This window comes from Apus apus, chromosome 3, assembly GCF_020740795.1.
Source record: "Apus apus isolate bApuApu2 chromosome 3, bApuApu2.pri.cur, whole genome shotgun sequence".
Taxonomy (NCBI): Eukaryota; Metazoa; Chordata; class Aves; order Apodiformes; family Apodidae; genus Apus; species Apus apus.
In genome coordinates, this window is record NC_067284.1 from 117,836,328 (window position 1) to 117,852,668 (window position 16,341).

Below are 16,341 nucleotides of genomic sequence, written 5' to 3' on the forward strand. Positions count from 1 at the left end.
TGTTGAGGCCCCTGGAAAGACCAGTGTCACTTCCCTGGAGAGATGCTCAAGTACATGTAGGTAACTGACTTTGCACATGGGGACACGTAAAGGGCATGCAAGGCTTTTGGATTTGTTTTCTGCCTTGGAGTCTGTGAAAGACATGAGACTTCTGAAGATTTCTGTGTGGTTTTAATAAAAATGCCAAGCAAAGAATGCCTCAGCATTTAAAGTTCTTTATGTATGACCATCACTTCCATATTACTTCCCTTTCCCCACCACTAGACTGCCTACTACTCAGTCTGACTCCTCCTGAATTTGAAATGGGTGGCAGAAACTATCACATAACCAGTTACAGTCCAGAAGAGACAATCCTTCACACTTACTGCCTGCTGCTGGCTTCCCCACCCACCCCAAGATCATTCCTCAAAGAAGCATCCCTTAGCAAAGAACAGCAACCATCCAGAAAAAGATATATATACCTAAATAGGTAATAGAACTAGAACTGATGGGATTTCAACTTTTAGAGCAAACGACGTTTTGGAATAAATTATTTTCTAATATAATCCTATTTTTTTTTTCAAGTTACCAGACTCTACGACTAGGTTAGCCCACTAGGATTAACATGGTTCATCAAATCCACCAGATACACATACACAAGCACACCCATAAAACACAGCACTTGGTTAAGACATGCAAATAATCACATCTAGTAATCAGTTTTGCAACACAACCAAAATTCCATTCTAAAAATTGTTTTTGAAAACATGCATTTATCAGGATTGAAATGGGACAGAACTACTCATTCTTAGTAGAGGACAAAAAAATCCCTACCGAGTACTTTTCTGTAAAGCTCTTTGCACAAGTTAAACAAGAGTTGTTTTGTCATAAAACTCCTTTAATCTCAATGCTTCAATCTCATAAATCCTCAGAACAGAGGCAGTGATTCAGCTATGTTCATTTTTAAAAGCTTGATTTTGTGCAGAGTTGTAAACACCAAAAACACACACTGAAATAAAGCAATCTTTGAAAAGTAACTGGACACAAAAAGTCAATAAACAGACCATATGAAAAACACCAGTATCTCTTCAACAAAAATAATCAAAAATGGTAATAAAATAACTGCTTGAAAGCTTCATGCAAAATGTTCTTAGATATTCAAGAACTACTGCTAAAGAAAGGAAAACAAAATAATGTTAAAATGGCCTAATGCAAATAAAAGGTCACACATGACTGCATGCACTATGGAGCAATGCACCCTTCCGTAGTTGTACCTCATTTACTAAAGACCTGACAGAAGCACTGCTTTTAGCATCTGCTAAAGCACGATTGTTTAGGTAAGGTCTCTTGTTTTAAAAAACAAGAAATATATATTTCTTCTCACAGGAAAAAATGTTCAACTATTTACTTTTCACATGTGAAGTCTTTTTCACTCCCACTTAGATGAGGTACAGAAAACGACTTCAGAAGCTTGTTTCACGTGCTAAGTAATACACCAATACAGAACATTCTTTCTGCTCTTCTTTTTTTTTTACTTTTTCTCTTTGAAACTGTACCTCTGTCTGGAGAATTTAGTAATGTTGCAGATGAGGAGGAGAGCCGCTTGTTAATGACTGGATCAACATGTTTCGAAAGGTTCATTGTAGAAACAGACCGCCTGTCTGGATCTAAAACAAATGGAGATAATGCTAATTGACAGCCCACATGCAGCAGTGCCAGTTCCTAGGACACTAGTGGGAGGAGGAAAACATGACTAGGTCACTCCTGCTCTACCACAAGAACTTTCCAAATAGAATGGCATTCTCAGCAGATGCCTGTACAGGTGACTCAAAGACTGGGCACAAAACCATTTAATTCAAGTTTCAAGTGTCTAAAATATTCTGTTCACTGATTATCATTCAGTCAGGTTGCAACCAAGGACTTAATGGAAGATCTAAAGTGGATACTAGTTGACAAGATTTTATTTCCTCTTTCCTTTTAATATTCTCAAAAAAACTTGCTCATGGTTTTCAACACAAAGCTTCAGGGGAGGATCAACATGCTTGGAAATGTCAGGTTATTTAGGAAAAAAAAAAAACCTTAGCACCTAAATAAAAGGGTAGATTTGGGCACTGTCACTAGGCAGAAGGTCAATATCATGACAATACAATGCTGAAAGGTTAAGGGAAGACTAGTGTACCAGGGAAGCAAGGGTAAGCACAGAAGGAATTAAAAGATTTAGTTAAAATCCCCTAGTTCTGTGCAAGTGCTAAACTTCCTACCACAGAGACATTTTCTACCTGCTGTGAAAGAAACAGCAGCTAGTCAATCCCAAACAGCTCAGCAGACAGAAAATGAGTCTCTGGGGAAGGCTGGAGGCTACTTGTCATGCATGTGCTTGGTATGTAGTTCTGAAGGGGTTTATTTTGCTGTTAAGAGTCTATTTTAGAGCATTTCAGAGCAGTTTGACATGATGTGCCTGCACCCTGCTGGGGCGATGGCTGTTCCAAGCACACAGATCACACACCTTGTGCACGTGCATGTGCCACGTGCAAGGTGCTGGCAGAGGCAGAGGAGGGATGAGCTGCACAGACCAGCTACGTGCTTTCTGGCCTCTCAGAAAAACAAACCCAAAAACTACATCCATCAACCACATCTCCTCCACTGCAAATTTGCATTTGGAAATCTGACATGAGGAAGGCACTGGGAGAGTCAGCTCTGCTCCTGCTTGCATTTCAGCGTGCAGGGACCAGCAGTGCTACTCAGCAACACATCCACCCATGCTGAAAGGCAACGGGGCAGGACATGCCTGAATGCTCTGCTGGGTCACACCTGTGTGTGCAGAAACGTGCCCACGTGCTGCTTGGGAAGCAGAGACACAGGACACTGACAATGTTAAGGAGGAGCTTGCTGAAATACTGCCTGCCACTGTTTACTTCTGACAAGTACATCAACATTGGATTTACCCCTTCTGACCCGGGGTTAAAGCACCCTCACCCTGTAGAGAACATTTGCATAGAAATATGGTGCATGAAAAATACTTTTACTCTCCCCAGCTTTAGAAAACATGTAGGTCCCACTGCAACTGACTGGTGAGAAGAAAGGTTCTCCTCTGCCCCATGTGATGATTTGCTCACTTTCCCTAATGTCAACATGACTCAATGAGGGTACAGAACCAGCCACCAACAAAACTATAAAATGGGTTTTAAAATGAGGTCTTTAAAAGGAAATCTAAATGTTACAGCTAACAGCAAGACCTCTGGCAGGACCAACCCACGTTGATCTCTGAGGCACGCTGAAGAGCACTGTGTGTCAGTCCATGCTGGAAACAGGACACTCAAGCTCCATGGGTCACCAATTCTTGTCAGAATGATATTTGTGGGAATGGGATGGGGATTTGGATCTCTCATACCTGAGCTATAGCTGAGAAAACCTATGGCATATCAGTACAGCACAAAAAGTTTCAATACCGGCCATAACAGATGTACTGCACAAAACAGCTTTCTGAAGATGAGAAATGGTAACATGAAAAAATGACCTCTTGTCCTTGGAATGTCAACATTTCTCCTGTGTCTCTGAACATTATTTAAATGAATGAAATTCAGCATGAGGATTTGCATGTAAGTGTTGACAATATGAAACCTACAAACGTAGAACAGGCCAAACGCAACCCACTGCCTAGAAGATTTCTGGGTTTTTGTTCTAAAAAGAAGCATTAGAATACCCATGAGCAACACATCAGCCAATGCAATGTGCAAAATAATTGTAAATCCTGTGTATATGTAGTATGCCAAACAGGTTTTAGAAAAGACAAAAATATTCCTATTGGGTCTCCTTGACTTCACATAGAAAGAATATTATGCTTCATTTCAGTGAATTGTGCCAAATCTTTGGAGTCAGCCAGTAGTAACTCTCCATAGTAAAAATAAATAGTAATGAAAAAGTCTGGTACTACCAAGAGTTCTCATCTATCAGCATGATGTTAAGCATGCATTGCAACTACATGAGGGTGGTTTAGTTACTGGTGATCTCATTTCCTGAGAACTAGCTATGGGTAAAGGAATCAACAAACCACAGCAATTATGTACCAGGTTTTCTAGCACCACCCAGAGATCTGAAGTGGTGCTCCAGGCCTGCTAAATCGAGAAAGCTGAATGATGATTCAAAAAAATAACCTAGGGACAGAATGCAAGACAATGATTTTTTTCACAGTAAAGAAAATAAAAATCAACTAAGTTATACACAGTTAAGCAAAAAAAGTAGCATCTTGTGAAAAAATAACTTTTTATTGAACTTATATATAACAGATTTCAGAGCATTCTTTTCTTAACTTTCTTTTTCCTCCTTGATGAAAGGTTGGACACATTGAAACGCACACAGAGTAGGAAAAGAAGAATCCTAAGTACCACTTTCTGATGAAATAAATGAAGAACAGGTTCTCTTTTCTGGATTTGAGTCATATTTAACTGGTCACATACACATTCATGATTCACAGAGTAAGTTAGAGAAGATAATTTAGGTGGAAAAGCAAATACCAAAAATTCACTTCATTTGCCCATCTTGAAGTTTTTCTAGGGGGAGAAAAGGGGCTTCTTTCTCCCAAAATATCTGTACAAGGTACAGATCGCTTATTACAAAGATCCATTTTTCTTCCTTGTGTCTGTTTTAATCTCAGTATTTGTTTACTTCCACCAGACCTATTTTTTGAGCCATAGCATTTAGCTTTTGCACACAGTAGCTCATAACACAGGATTGACACAGCACAAGCACACCCACACACAAATAGCAGAGCAGCTGAAGTGAGAAGCTGAAGCAAGATAGTTATAGAATTAATCAACTCCTGAAGCAAGTTTTAACTTCTGTTCAGATTTCTCCTTGTGATCTTTTTGCTACACATCAACATCAGAAACACTGCCAGCAATTACAAGATCAAGAACAAAGAATACCAAGCAGCACACACTGCATCATCCTCCCGTTCAACAGAAGCAAAGTGAATCCTGCTGGCCAGCCAGGCAGGACCCTGCCCAGCCCCCCAGCCCCCCTGGCCAGCCCCCCAGCGCCGTTACCTGCGCTGCTCATGCGGTTCTGCAGGGCTCCTCCCCACGACCACCTGTTCTGCTTCTGTTTTGGCTTCTGGCTCCTTTCAAGCGTGCGACGAACAACAGCTTCATGTCGCTCCTGAAGTACAACAGGAGAACCCATTGGCTCATTTTGGGGTTTGACCCTCATGTCCTCATCAAGCCCCTCACCCTCCACATGGACAAAAGCCAGCAGGCATCTTGGAGCTGCGTTTCGCCTTACGTGCTGCCTGCTAAGACACATACTCAGATGAACCATCCTAACTCTAGGATAGGATTAAGCAGTAATTAAGCCATAAGTTAAAATATCAACTGTAATTTTGAAAGGTAAGATCTCTTTGAGACCTGCAGAACTGCAGAGAGAAAACAGTGGTCCTGCTATGGCAGTCACTACACAAAACATCCCAGGGCTACTTCCCACCTTGAGTCTCCCCCCTACTAAGACCAGGGAAGAGAGATGAGCCACAAACACCACAAGGATGAGCTGTTACACTGCAGCAACTGCACACAGCTCCAGCTTAACTGAGACAAACCAGCCAAGAGCATCTTTCAGTACACGCCTGCTTCAAGGTTTTGTTAGGGCAACTAATACTTAGCTATCCTTACACTGAATGGCTAAGAATTAACAGACAACCATATAAAATTAACCTAATTTGTATTTTTCTTCATGTGTTCTTGCTCTAACCCAGACACACTCAGCTGTGTTTGAGTCATAAGGGGCACTTTTAGAAGCGGTATCTGTGCAATAAGGCTTAAAATCCTCTTTTGCAAGCTCTTTTGTACTAACCATGGCTTATGTTGCATTCTTTCTACTAACTCCTAAATAAAAAAGATTGATAGTACTGCATCTTATGGTAAAAGCAAGCTGAAAAGTGTTCTCAAGACATTTATTCTTACCTTGTCTTCTTCTATTCTCTGCCTTCGCTTTTCCTCCACAGCGGCTCGCCTTCTCTCTTCCTTTAATCTCTGCTCTTCCAGTTTCTTCCTGCGTTCCTCCAGGTGTTTTTCATAATGCTGCCGGGCTCTCTCTTCCCTTTCTAACCAGATGGATTCTCTTGCAGCTGTGAGAAAAGTCAGAAATAAAATATTAACATGCTATATGTGATGAAGTCTGTAATACAATTGGAATAACCAAGCTAAATGGAAAAACATTTGAACTCATTTTCTCAAGAAGACTTACATAATATCCTGATCTCTCCTCACGTATTAAAATATCATGTGTCCTGGTCACACATTCATTTCATCTCTATTTCCTAATTATGTATCACCACCAGAAACAGCTCAATTAGTTGAGCACACTGTTTCCAAGTGGAAGAATGGTCAGCTTACAATACCTAAATATTCAAGTCAGGTACATGTGAATACACTTTTGTCATACAAACCAGGATAATTCTCTGTAAGCTTTTACAGCAAGAAGGAAGATAATAAAAAGAATGATACAACTATTACCATGATGCACTTTTCCTGCTGGATAGAGATCCCTTATGATGACAATTCTAGCACCTAGACTGTCAGCTGTGCCTACAGCTGCCCAGAGGGAAAGAAACTGCCCACCAAAGCAGCCAATCTAAAGGTGAGTTTAGTCTGCCGTGTAAGCTGAAGCTACACGCTTCAGAAGTGCTAATCAAGACAAATCAGGAAGCACTACACAAGACAAATTTTGTTCCCCATCAGGGTCTGAATTTTCATGAAGGTACACTCTGAAACACAGGCTCAAACTGTAGCCCACATGAAACCATTTCCATATGATACTCTGGACCTCTCCCTATTGCTGTCTTGAAAGCTTCAGGTCCTAGAAATTTGTGTGCTCTAAAAAACTTGTTACTTGCTTTTTAAAAATCACAGGTATTTTATACCTATAGACCTTCATGAACTGACAGAGGGGAGTGCAGGAGGAGATGTGAAGGCCACAAGACACCACCGAGAAATGCGTTAGAAAACCACGCACAGAAGTTGCTCATTGATAACACAGCAGCAACAGGGAACAGGGACCAGGGCAGCAAAGAGTTAAAAAGTCTTTCAGTTTCCAAAGCCAGTGATGTAAGGAGGTTCCCCACTTAATTCTGAATAAAAATAGGCGTCACCTAGGAATGTGAAACACTAATGCAGCCTCCCAACACTCTCAGCCCTCAGTCACTGCCTAATTCCACACACGCTAGAATTCAGAAGTTTTTGTCTCTTCAAAGACGTCTGCAGTTCTGCTTTGAGAAATACCACATTGCTGTTTGTCTGACAAGTCATACTCCTAGCTTAGAATATTTTCTCCAAAAACAAATTCTTTCTCCTCCATCAAGAAACCCATCACTACATAAGGAACACCCATCTGAAGACCAAAACTTCACAAAAGGCACAGTGAGGCTGGGAGGTCCTGCCTGTTCCTCATGAGGACATAGAAGGGAGGAAAGACACACTCAGAGCTTGAGTTTACAGACCTTAACAGGTAAACACTTTACTTCATAAAAGCAAATTTGAACATAACTAATAATACAATGTGAACAAAACAATACTTGTAATAATTTTTCCCATTTCAACACTAGGTTTTTGTCTTCCTCTTTTTCCTCAAATAATTGTTCATTAGTGCTGGACTGCAGTAACATTAAATAACTGTTAAATGCCATCCCTGGAGGACATGATATCACTCTCTCCTCCTCTTCTTTCTGTATAATTACTTCCTGTGAAACTTCTCCCGCTAGATTTCATTCTCAGAATAGTTTCCTATTTGAGTCTGTTGTTCTGTTTCATTTCTGACACAGAAATGTTTCAGCCCTGCAGACAGCATTGTGCAGATACAGAGAGACACAGAGCTTGTAGGACTTCACCTTTAAAAAGCTACAGGATTTTATGGACTTACTGTAACACGCACAAACTATAACAATTAGTCTTAATTTCCAGTCTTTACTATTTATCTGTAGATGTCACAGAAATGGATCCTCAAAAAATATTAAAATCCTTCCCTGTCTTCTTAAAAGTATGTCACTTACATACAGAGTCTAATGATCAAGTATTTAACTAGCACATAAAAGCAGGATTCATGATAGATCTGTTTTCTGATCCTCTGTCTTCTTTACAGCCCATATAAAGGCCGATCAGGTCTAGCTCTGCACTTTCTCAGTCTGTCTTTTGCATCCCCTGTGGATGGACAGCTTTCCTGGGTAAAGCTCCTTTAGTCCTTGTCAGCCTTTCCAGCCCCTGCTTTTCTGGCTCTGCAGCCCTGCTGTGGGCAGTAGCTCTCTCCCCTGCCTCCCCTCTCACTGCCAGCTCTGCTCTGAGACTGTGATCACCTCCTTGCTGCGTTAGCAGAAAAACAGATCAGTGATGCTTTAACCATACCTAAACATGGGTTCCATCAGGCCACAGAAATGGCTGACTGGACTCATTAAAAGGTGAACTTCAGAGCTGTAATTACAGCTGAAATTCATGTTAGACTCTGAAGCCAACCTTTCCCCTGTCACCATGCATTGAGGGACATTCAGCACAGAAATTGTTTAACTAATCTTCCTTAAAAATGGTTTCCTTGACTTATAACCCTTCTGACACTCGAGTCCTCTGAGGACATTGAAAAATGATCCATATGCTAGAGCCACTGATCCTGAGTTTCTGTGGGGCTTCTGACTGTGGAAATGTTGGATAAAGTTCTGTCCCCAACTGCCAGAGAAGAGAATAAGCCAGAAGGAATTCAATGACAGAAAGAAGTTGTAATTTTTATTAATGGGATGTTTTGCCAACAATTACTTTCAAATGGAAAAGGAACACACACCACTATGTGATCTTTAAAATATTATGTTAATGTTTATTCATTGTAAGAACTAAGAATTTATTAGATTCAGCCAACCTGAAATTCATTCCTATTCTAAAAACTAAGATTAATAACACACTTCCTTAAATGAAGGGTTAAGTCAGATGACAAGATTACCATCTTTTGTTACCAGTGCCAGAAACTAAATGAGCCATGTGTCCTTGTCAGGATCATAATTGTGATTAAAACAGGTCAGTCTTCAAGCAGGATTAGTGTAGATAACACATCCAGAAATCTACAGATCCAAACTCTACAGTCTCACCACACATTCTATATACAGCCAGTTAACAAAAGTGACAGCACTCATCTTTTCTACTCTCATCTCTCATTAAAGGGGAGGAATTAATTCAACTTAATTCTCTAATAAAGTTTCCCTCCTTCACTTCCTTACTGCTACATGACTGACATCCAGTTTTAACAAAATCCAAGTCTGATTTTCAGTGAGACACATTTATGTAACAAAATTATACAAGTTGATGTTTAAGATAGACAGCTTAGGCATCTCTTTGCTATGGCCCACATGACATGAGTGGCTGATCATCTAGTTTCTGGATTTAAAAAAAAAAAAATAAGCTTGCATGCCACTGTAAGAATCATTGCTTTGCTGTCCTGGAACACAAATCTCAAGAGCCAGCTCCTAAATCATTATGTTAGGAGACAAACATACAGATGAAAGTACAACACAACTTTCAGGTTTCTTGTTAGTTTCAAATAACCCCTCATGCAGGAGCACACAGGACAGTCCTGCACCACGGGGACAGCAGAGCTCTTCTGCTACACAAGGAACAAGTCCACATCAACTTAAAAACCCCCACAGCTTGATGTTGCTTTCAAAATGTGTCACACAGAATGACAATTTCCTCAACAGAAGTCATGGCCTTCCAGTAACAGATACTCATTTATCCAAGAGTTCAGTAAAACTTCAGGCAAGCACCTCTCCCTGCACTTGAGCAAAGCATTGTTACTACACAAGGATCAAACCTGGAAAAAAGAACAAATTCAAGACATCAAAGTTGTCATCTATCACAAAGTAATTAAAATGGGCCAGGAACTTCCATTTGCTCTGGAACCTGAAGAAACTAAGCTTACACATGCCACCAACCTCAACGCCAGCAGCAGCTTTTAAGGGCCTGGCAAATGCCCTGCTATGTTACGCTCTTGAGCAAGCCAAATCCAAGGCTTTCTTCTTACCCCTTCAGAACAACCCCACTGATTCATGCACTTAGAGTACCATGTTATTAGGTGCTATAAAGAAGGAAGGATATTAATGCTATTAAGACCTAGATGGCAATAAATCATGGCTCTCCAGGTTAGAAAAAGCAGCATAAACTTACAGAAACTGGAAAATGGAAATAAGTAACTTCTGTTTCTCCAGCCATAAAAACAATGCAGCATCCAAAGAAATCAGTGTGAACACATAAAAAATACGTGCTCCCCACTCCTGTGCTCTCCAGCCTCCCAACTGCCACAGCATGTTCAGGCAGCCAAACATAAAAACAGTTTTCAGAAAACCACCAGTTTGGCTTCACGTAATTCTCAGGTTCTCCCCCCATCACGCTCCTTATACTGCCCATCCCCAGCTGCTTGGTAAGTGACCTTCACTGTCACCAGTCACCTGAACAGTGCTCTGCTTGCTTCTCCACAGGGGACACTTTTCATAGGAAATTGAGCACATCTACTTGACACCTACTGAAGGTTTTACCTGACAGAAATCCAAGTCTATGTAGAAAAAGTCAAACCATGCATTGGCAACATATTCTGCAATTCTATTTTATAGCAATAAAAGATGTATTCAATATATTCCAAAGTCTAACCCTAAAAAAGCTCTAAAATTTAAAAATTCCGTTTACATCAGTGAAGCTTCCTTGCACAATTTCAGCAACCAACTCACTTTTCATTCACATTCACAAAGGTAAGACACAGGTATGTGACAGGAATAGTAATGATGAAACCCCTGATGATCACGAATTAAGATCTAATTTTAAAATGTGATAGATTATCTGGAGTGACATGACTGCATATCTAGTTCGCTGAATGCTCCTAGCAGAAAACTGGCCCAAACACTGGATGCAGATGATTGTCCATCAAAGCCCCACCAAGCAATGAAACAGCCCTGCAGAGCAGGCCTTACCCAGCTGCTTTTCTCGTTCCTCTCTCCGCTCTCGAGCCAGCCGCTGCCTGTCATCAACCTTCAGTGGTGGGGGATGATCTGCCAAGGGAGGGAGGGCAGAAAATATTACACACAGAGCATAACATCAAGTAGTGCCCATAAGCCAGCCTTTAAGGGAATGGCAGTTCAGCAACTCTAGTTATTCTACTGTCAGAATAGATCACACTTCCAGAAATCCATCTTATGAAAAAAAAAAAAAAGGTTGAACAATTAAAAAAGTATGTATTCTAAATATCAGGATGTAAATACTCCCAAAGAATGGACCAAGTTGGAACTCTGACTTCCAAGCAAGACTACTGCCTGTGAAAAAACAGCAAGGTTTTGTTTCCCAGCCTGTAACAACTTGCTTCCTCGAGAGCATTCTGACAACATGCCGTCATTTCATAACCTCTCTAAAAAATGCATCCATGGGAACTTCTGTTATAATGCAGCACCCTCTTCCCACCAATATTGCCTAAAAATACTAAAAAGGCCTATTTTACAGATCTGAAGCAGCTCAGCACCCAAGCAGAACAGGCTGGGTCTGAACACTGCAGCAGTTCTGGTTGAGCTCTTGAAGGCAGCACGATCCTGATCTCCCCACAGGGGGGTGTGTGTGTGTGTGTGTGTGTGTGCAAAGCTCTGGAGAACACACTAGGACACTGCATCACATGCACAGACTGGCACACCACCAGTAAATAAGACAATTGCTTCTTCAGCTATTCTTGTAGATTGAAAATTAGTGACACCGTTTCTTTAACTGCAACTGGCCACTTGGATCACAGCAACAGGACTAAGGATATGATGAAAAATCTGTGTCAGAGCTCAGGCTTGACTATAACAATTCAGGCTTAGTTGGAAAAACACCACTTGCCCAGGAAAAAACAAAATGCTGAACAGCCAGCATCCTGCTTCCAGCCTCAGCAGTGGAGCCGTTCCAGACAAAACGGGAACAAAATCCAAGTTACCAATTCATCTCAGCACGCTGCCAAAGCTAATTTCCTACTCATCCTAAGCCCGTTCTGTGAAACCTGGAAAGCTACTGATTTTATGCTTTTTCACTAGCACTGAAAAGCCTGCTCTGAATAAAAACACAATAAAAAACCCGAGAGAAAAAACAAACAAACAAACAAACAAACAACCAAAAAAGGTTTCAAAAAGGTTTCTGAGTATTGAGAAATTATCTGATTTATTTTACCATTGGGAACTCAGTTTTAAAAGTATTTTTTAAGTATTTTAAGTTAAAGAACTACGTAGAATACTGTCACCATAGAAGTGCACATAAAAACAAGGTAACAGATCCTTTCCACTATTCAGTGTGAATACACAAGTAAGCAATTCGCAAAGACATGTGAGGTCAGCCCACTACCTGCCTATGGGAAAAGTTACTAACAAAACAATACAATGGATCATAAAAATGAGGTGAAATATATATGCAAAAACAAATCCCTGAATTGAGGATGTGCTGGACAGATTTTGAATCGTTACTTAATTAGACAAAAACATCAGTAATGTGCATTTCATACTCTGACAGAAGTTTCTGCAGCAAAATGACAGGATTTGCTGCATGAATGAATTCACTGAGTCCTTCTTCAACTCTTGTAAGTGAAAACCTATCATCTCAACAACAGCCAGGGACTGCAGCCCATTAATGGTGCTAACAGCATTGCAAAGTAAGAGCTGCAAGGACAGACCCCACTACACAGCTGGCAGGAAGAGCATCCAAACATGACAGCCCCAATGAAAGGTGCAACAAGTGAACAAGAGACCAGCAGAGACCAAGGCCATAATCCATCCCTGCTACTGACCAGACCTTTAATGCTGGTTACAGAGCTCCCAGTGCTGCCCTTTGAGAGCCATGCCAGGCCTTGCCATGGCACAGAGCTGCCCCAGGTGTGTGGAGGGACACACCTGGCTGATGACCCCTCTGCTGGCTCACACACAGCCTCTTCAGCACTCAGACACAGGGCAGAAGGTCAGAACAATATTCCTTCTCCCTCGTGGCTGGCACATGAGATTCAGAAAACATGAATTTCTGTAGCATGAGTAATTAGTGCTAGTGGAATAATGTACAACCAATATAAATTCCCTGGGAAAACAAGGATTCCCTTCAAGGGCTGTCAGCAAAGTCAATGTAACAATGAGTTGACAGAGAATGGTGAGACACTGGGGAATAGCATGAAATCCTGCTTCTTTCAGAGTGTACCATTATCCTTTCAGGTGGTTCGTCGTTTTTTTTTTTTTTCCCTTTCTTGTGAGGAGAGATTTCCCTGTTGGGGAGAAGCAGCAATTCTTCAAAGAGGCAGAAGGGTTACATGGACAGGCAAACTGAAAAGGTCTCCCTTAAGAATTCCTAATTATAAGCAATGGAAGGAATAAAATACATTTTTAAAGCTGCCCTCTGCCATTCTTTTTGAAGATATCCAATTATTTTCTCTGTATCACATACCTGATTGTGGTCACAAACACAGCCCCTTCTCCCAGCTCCCTGGGTTGTTAGACCAATTCTAAAGAATTCACAGGAATGGCAGGCTATGCAGAGTGCAGTGTCTTCAGGAAAAAGCTGTTCCGCATACATTTGAAGCACAAAGAACTGGATCAATATTGGCACAAAGACAGGGAGAAAGCCTTTCTAGCAGTCCAGCACTGCCTTAGCTAGAAGCTGGAGCATGTATTACTGCTGCAAATCTGGGACTGTTAATTAAAAAGTCTTTTGTAAACCTTGAAAATAGTTCATAGTTTGGCTGCAAGCCCAACCTCCAACAACTGCATTCTGAGCCCCTGTTCTGCTGACACCCGAGTACACAGCTTCATTAGCTTCAAATTGGGACAAAACAAGAAAGTTCAGTGGTCCTGCTCCCTGTTTTATTTCTCATGCCTCTGCTCATTAACCAGGGGGACTGGCACTCCTCCTTTTCCAGCAGGAATTCCAGGAGAAACACACACGGTGCTACGTACACTCCCTTGCTCATATTCATCATCAAGCAATAGTTTTAAGTTGCTGCACAAAGAGAAGGGAAACATCATGACTACAAATCCTGCAAGAATCCCTCAGTCCTTATGAGAAATACCAGGTAACTGGGCACATGCAAAGCCTCACAGAGGGCACTGCAGGGAGACCCACATGCTGCCAGAGATGTTGTGGTCTGGTTATGATGCCAGGTGTGTGAATTGACACTCAGCAGCCTATTTCACTACACATGCACAACAGAAATCCTTAACATTGTGCCTGAGAGGGAAGTCTGGAGATCAAATAAACCATAGTTTTATAAAGGAGAAACTAATGTTGTACCTATTGCTGGAAATTATGCCTCCAAAGTACAGTTAATACTGAAAACTAGTTTTAAATCACATTGTTACTTCAATATTATTTTTAAGAATTTACTAGTTCATTTAAAAGAGCTCAGAAGTCACTTAAAGTATTTTGCAAAAATTCAGCATTGAAATGGCACTCATTTTTGGTCCCTAATAACATGAACAAAAAGAAAACACAAGCTTTTCAAGTCTTCTATATAATTAATACTCACTGAATTCCTAAGCACAGTTGACATTTATAGACATGAGGTTGTGATTTTGCTAAGTTAGTAATTGACATATGTACTTACTACATCAGGCCAGGTGCTGTAGCTCATGAACTATCAGCTGCACTCAGTGTGACTTCAAGTCAGACTGCTATTCTTCTCAATTTCTATCTATAATCCTCAATCTCTTCTCACAAATGTCTGCTTCCATTCTGCCCTTGACTCCAAGGGGGCTAATTTCTTGTATTAAGAAACTAAAAAGGATATAAAGTTGAAAACAACAGCCAGTTCATGTTAGTTCCCAGGGGTGCTGTGAGGGCAAACAAATGTGAGCCAAAGCACTGTTTGAAAAGATGCCTTGCTTGGATCTCAAACTCTTCCCCTTGTCCAGCTCCCTTTGCACTGCCATGCACACACTCAGGAGTTGCCTTGGGCTCCTCAGACTTGCTCAGCCTGTGGACACCTTCCAGACAATAACAACACTGTTTATAGTGACAGCTGTCACTCCTGCTGCAAGCTCTTCGGCTTGACAACGTGCACATGATGAAATCCATATGCAGTCTAAAGAAAACCACCAACAAGCTGCAAACAAACAATCAAGAAACCACCAGCTGTCAGGAGCTGTCTCTTCAGCAGGGCTTTCACCATCTGGGTGCAGAGCAGAACCCTGCACACGTGCCTGTGTCCTCCCCTCTCTCCAGCCCCAGAAACTCCCTGTTCCTTTCTACAGACCAGCACCAAGGAAGGGAAGCAGGAGCAGCTGGGACTGAGAAATGGAAACTGGGATTAAACCACTGCAGGATAAAGCTGATGCTGAACACTGTCTGATGTTCTGTTCTTCCCTGGAAGTGGGCAATGTTATCTCCATTCTCTCCTTTTTCCCCCTGCATCTGCTGGGGAGCAACTAGGAATGCTGTGCCTGATATCAGCCCCAGGTGTGATCTGCACAGACAGCTCTGGGATTGCTTCCCTCTGGGACACAGGCCCAGGGTACCCAGTTTGGAGACAGAGTCTGGCAATGCAGAACAGCCACTGAGTTGTCAGGCTGCCAGGGAGCTGGAACAGAGTGCTCACAGTGTGCCCAGTCCTCAGCAACCCCAGCCTCTCTGCTTTCTCAGGCATCTATCCAAGATCATCATCAATCCCACGTTTTAAGCTTGGGTACCTGAACTGCAACACAGGCAGAATTTAGATATTTAAGTGCTCTTCTGGATCTTGGTCTAAGCATGCAAATGGAACAGACTTCTGGCACCAAGGACTACAATAAGCACTTCAGTACATGGACTTTCAGCTGTGTAAGTGAACAGAGAATTAAATCCACACAAGGTACCAGGCAGGGATGGTGAAGTACAAGCACATGCCTGCTGCAGAGTGTGTTACAGAAGGTGGAATGCTTTGTGACAAGTGAAGAAATGTCTGAACAGGAGCACATTTATACAAAGCTGTAAATCCTTGCCTAAAGCAGGTAATTCTTATACATTCACAGATGCAGGTCAAGTGGCTTCTGTTGCATTATCTCACTTCCCAACCCCCATTCCTAAGTTGTATTAAAATAAAAGTAGATTTTTTTTTTCAGCTTTGCCTCTTTGAAAAAAGATTCCAGCCCATCTACACATAAAGTCACTGATACCAGTTCTGACTGAATCAATGAGAGAGGTGTAAGGGCATCAACATTTTACAAGTTCCTAAGAAAACAGCTCTTTTTTCACACACCACTGAGGCAAACAGCCTTTTAACATGAAGCCTGTGAAACAGCGTACCTGGTTTAGTGCCAGTGCTGCTTTGTCCTGAAGTGACTTTCTTGTCTTGTATTTTAGAACCTTCAGCTCCTAAAACAAG

General features: G+C 41.5%; 1 protein-coding gene across 11 annotated transcripts in view; it reads right to left on the reverse strand.

Annotated features, from left to right (window-relative positions):
* The window catches only part of MAP7 (microtubule associated protein 7), a 106,878-nt gene that overhangs the window by 28,983 nt on the left and 61,554 nt on the right, over window positions 1-16,341 (reverse strand). For 7 of the 11 annotated variants that reach the window (XM_051614351.1, XM_051614350.1, XM_051614359.1 and 4 more), the window contains exons 2-7: window positions 16,263-16,331; window positions 10,964-11,041; window positions 5,934-6,097; window positions 5,025-5,136; window positions 4,047-4,133; window positions 1,536-1,646 (exon numbers count right to left, since the gene is read on the reverse strand). In XM_051614351.1, the coding sequence (XP_051470311.1) occupies window positions 1,536-1,646; window positions 4,047-4,133; window positions 5,025-5,136; window positions 5,934-6,097; window positions 10,964-11,041; window positions 16,263-16,331 (621 nt within the window). The remainder of the gene's footprint in view (window positions 1-1,535; window positions 1,647-4,046; window positions 4,134-5,024; window positions 5,137-5,933; window positions 6,098-10,963; window positions 11,042-16,262; window positions 16,332-16,341) is intronic. The other 4 variants (XM_051614357.1, XM_051614356.1, XM_051614361.1 and 1 more) reach the window with 2 other exon arrangements.